General features: G+C 39.9%; 1 protein-coding gene across 2 annotated transcripts in view; it reads right to left on the bottom strand.

Moving 5' to 3' along the window:
• Positions 1-961: 961 nt before the first annotated feature.
• LOC109393519 (PAX3- and PAX7-binding protein 1) overlaps positions 962-3,669 on the bottom strand; it is a 25,763-nt gene continuing 23,055 nt past the window's right edge. The window contains exons 12-14 of one of the 2 annotated variants that reach the window (XM_019662848.1): positions 2,678-2,822; positions 1,885-2,006; positions 962-1,064 (exon numbers count right to left, since the gene is read on the bottom strand). In XM_019662848.1, coding sequence (XP_019518393.1) covers positions 984-1,064; positions 1,885-2,006; positions 2,678-2,822 — 348 coding nt within the window. In that variant the 3' untranslated portion in view covers positions 962-983. Of the gene's footprint in view, positions 1,065-1,884; positions 2,007-2,677; positions 2,823-3,669 lie in introns of those variants that run through there. The other variant, XM_019662849.1, reaches the window with a different exon arrangement.

Genomic DNA, 3,669 nt, shown 5'->3' with positions numbered 1-3,669 from the left:
TATATATATATATATATATATATATATATATATTCACTTATTGTTGCCACACAGCTGTCCAGCCGTCTGTCCCCCCGCGCTTAACCCTAAACTGACCCTTTTGAGGACAGTGCTCATACACCTTGTGTCTCCCTGTTTGGCTCCAAAGGATGGCCAGTTAGTCAATGACGGGTAAGATTCCTCGTGGAAGAAAACTTAAGATAGGCACAGTCTGGTGGAGGCCATTAGGAGAAATATCGGGGCTCACAGAGGTGGACATGAGCCCTCACTTGCCCCCCAAAAAGACTGGAGGTTTTCTACCTCTGTGGCTACATTCTTTCCCTCAACCTGCTTGGGAAGTGACCCGATGGTGTGTGAAGTATCTGTCCTCAGCTCAATAATCTTATCTTCCTGGGGTCGTTTGCATATAGGGTGTGTGAAGGCAGAGCATCTGGCTTATCGCCTGAGACTCTGTAATAGCAGCTTGCAGGCAGGGGTAATCTGGCTTGAGCAGGTTCTCAGGAATGAGACTCACAGACTGTGGGGAGAACAATGCTACTTCCAGGTAGGTGGGTAAATACAAGTGGTGTGTCAGCCTGATTGGGGGGGGGGGGGGCTTTTAGTCCACGAGGCTGGAGACCCTTGGCCCCACACTCATTTAACTCTTGTCTGCTGTTTCTTTTATTTCTTAACCCTTCGCCACCCCGTCTCGTTCTCCCACTGCTCATGTCATTCTCCCACTGCTCATGTCGTGCGGGGCACAACAGATATTAAGTTTAAAAAGTAATGGAAATTTATTCTGAGATACTAAGGGAGAACACAGCATTGTTTGCTCTGTTCTGCTTAAGGGATCAATGTCCCCACTGAGCTGGTCTCTTCCAGCTACAGGTTTACACTACAGAGGTAAAGTTTGTATTTCAAGCTACCATTCATTTTTCCAGAATTTAAGAAGCCTTCTCTGCAAGGTAATGGAGATTATAATTTTCAGTCTTCTGAGGAGTTACTTACTTTTTGGGATATAAGGGCATGAATACATCATCATCTAAAGTTCTTCTCATTCTCAATAAAAGTGCTTTTAGGTACACCTAAAGAGTTTAAAATAGATCATACATTTTAATAAGGGCTGTGATAAAACTAAAATTTTAAGAAATAAAAATAACCCATATTCCCAATCATATAATTACTTAAGTATTCAATTTTGAGGGAACACTTCTGAAATTTTTCACTTTCCTCATTGAAGTCCCTATAGTGTTTAATACTTACTACTCTACTCTGTTAGTTCACCCCTCAACAATTACTAAGTGGTGAAGCCATTTAGAAATCTTTCAACCCCTCAATCTGCTATGCAAAGATTTATGATCAGACACATAACCTGGTTCTTCTTAAAATGAGGTCAGTGAAAACAGAATGATAAAACAACGCCTTTCTCAAGTCAACATCATGAGTAACTCATAAGAATGTCCACTGAGAGACAACAGCAATTTGAAGTTTGGAAACTAGTTATAAAACAATACTTCACTGTTTAAATGTTTTAGCATTTAAATAATCAATTATTACCCATTCTAGTACTTTTACATGTCTCTTTTTCCTGAAAAATACAGTTCTTAAGGGGGTATTTGATTAGTCTGGAAGTTAGGGTGGGGTGGTAAAAGGGGTAAAAACAGTAAAACTGAGAGGCTATCTAGGCTAGTAATATCCTTCCATGGAAATATTTTACAACTAAAAACTATTATCTTAACCTTTTTCTATTTCAGGCTTTATATAGGACCATATGGCCCAATTTAAAGGATCAGATTTAGATCTAAGGCTGGCTTAGAATATAACCCCTCAACCTCTCAAGTCTTGCTCATTTTCGAAAGGACAGGAAGGAAAAACAAAATAACCTTTCATAGATACTTGAATTACCTGTGTATTTTTGTTTTCTGCATTCACTACTGAAGAATATCCATTTACTAATTTTAATGTAATTCCAACCATTCTTGAAGTTTGTGTTGTAGAAAAAGGGTCCCACATATTTTCAGCTATCACTATTAAGAAAAAAGTAGAATGTATTGAGATGCAGACGTAAATTAAATCAGACGTCAAGTGGTCCTCAATTTATAAATGCAAACCCTGATTTCTTTTTCCCTCTTTTGAGTATAAGCTTCAGACTCCTCTGTCTTATTAACTGCGGAGTACAGAGCATAGGCAAATGGGGAGAGAGGGACAGATTCCTCTTATTTTCTGTTAATCAGTGAAAATAAAGACTGGAGGTGGTAAAGATTTCAATATCCTAGGAGATATTGTCCCAGCACCAAGAATTTCTAACGAAACTTGAAACATTTTTAATATTTTAAATAGGTTCCTGGATCAATGATTCCTAATCTTTTATGAGAAATTGATGTAAGTAATGAAATTGCTCCCAGAAAAATGCGCATCCCTCAAAAAACTATGCAGTATTCAGTTTTGCTTCAGGCCGTCTTTAGGGGTCTCTAACATTCACCAATAGATCAATTACTGCTCCCAACTTCAGGCCCACCCCAAGGTGGTCTTCAAGTCCCCGGTTAAGACACATCTAGTCTTTAGCCATCTTTGGGCCTGATGGTAACTTTATCATTTATAATGTAATTTCTATGAGGAAATATGCTCCGATTAAAAATTCTTAAAAATAGACTTGAGAAACCCACTGTGTTTGAATGTTCAATTCAGAATCTCTAACCTGTTAGTTTAGGAAGAATCACCTTTTCCACAATGGTTGGTAATAGTGCAATGTCCACATCATCTTTTTCTTGCTCTCGTTCTTCACAACCATAAAACAGCAAAGATTCAAACCACAGCATATTCTCAAAGTCACGGCATTTTGCCTAGAAAATATTAAAAAGGTTACTCAAACACATTTAAGGGGCAGCTGGTTAGCTTCATTGGGGGCAGCCGGTTAGCTCCGTTGGTTAGAGTGCAGAGCTCATAACACCAAGGTTGCCGGTTCGATCCCCACATGGGCCAGAGCCGCACCCTCCACAACTAGACTGAAACAACTACTTGACTTGGAGCTGATGGGTCCTGGAAAAAAACAGTTCCCCAATAAAAAATAAAATAAAATAAAATAGTGGCTACAGCAGCTTCTAGTCATAAGAGTATTTAGCTATAAACAAAAACTGGACAAAATATATGAAGCATCTGATTTCAGACAATGGACTAGGCAGTACAGGACAATGAGCCCTGAAAGGAGGGAATCAATGAGGTGAACTGCTGACCAGGAGAGCTGGGGGGGTACACACACAGAGCACAGGCTTGCTGAAGGGAGGACATGCAAAGTGGACTTCAGGGAGGCTGAGATAGCCCGAAGCTGTGGGGCAGAGGAGGCAGCGACACAGATAAAGAGCCCCAAAATGCACAAAAGACCCTTGAGCCTTTTTGTATACTAATATACACACACACAGGGTGAAACTCCACAAGGTCTGGCAGAGCAGCAGGGAGCTGTGAGCTGAATGGTTCCTAGAGCTCACGTTCTTCTTTAATCTTTAATCGTTCTTCTTTAATTGTTTACAGGGCTTAAACTTCAACCCTCTTTTATTTTATTTATTTATTTATTTTTAAAGATTTTTATTGGGAAATTGGGGGGATGGGAACAGCGCTGGGGAATTGGGGGAAGGGGAACAGACAAGTTGCTGTCGTTTTGTTCTTCAATCTAGTTGTGGAGGACGTTGCTTC

This window comes from Hipposideros armiger, unplaced genomic scaffold (assembly GCF_001890085.2).
Source record: "Hipposideros armiger isolate ML-2016 unplaced genomic scaffold, ASM189008v1 scaffold_381, whole genome shotgun sequence".
Taxonomy (NCBI): domain Eukaryota; kingdom Metazoa; phylum Chordata; class Mammalia; order Chiroptera; family Hipposideridae; genus Hipposideros; species Hipposideros armiger.
This window is presented reverse-complemented; position numbering and strand designations above follow the sequence as displayed.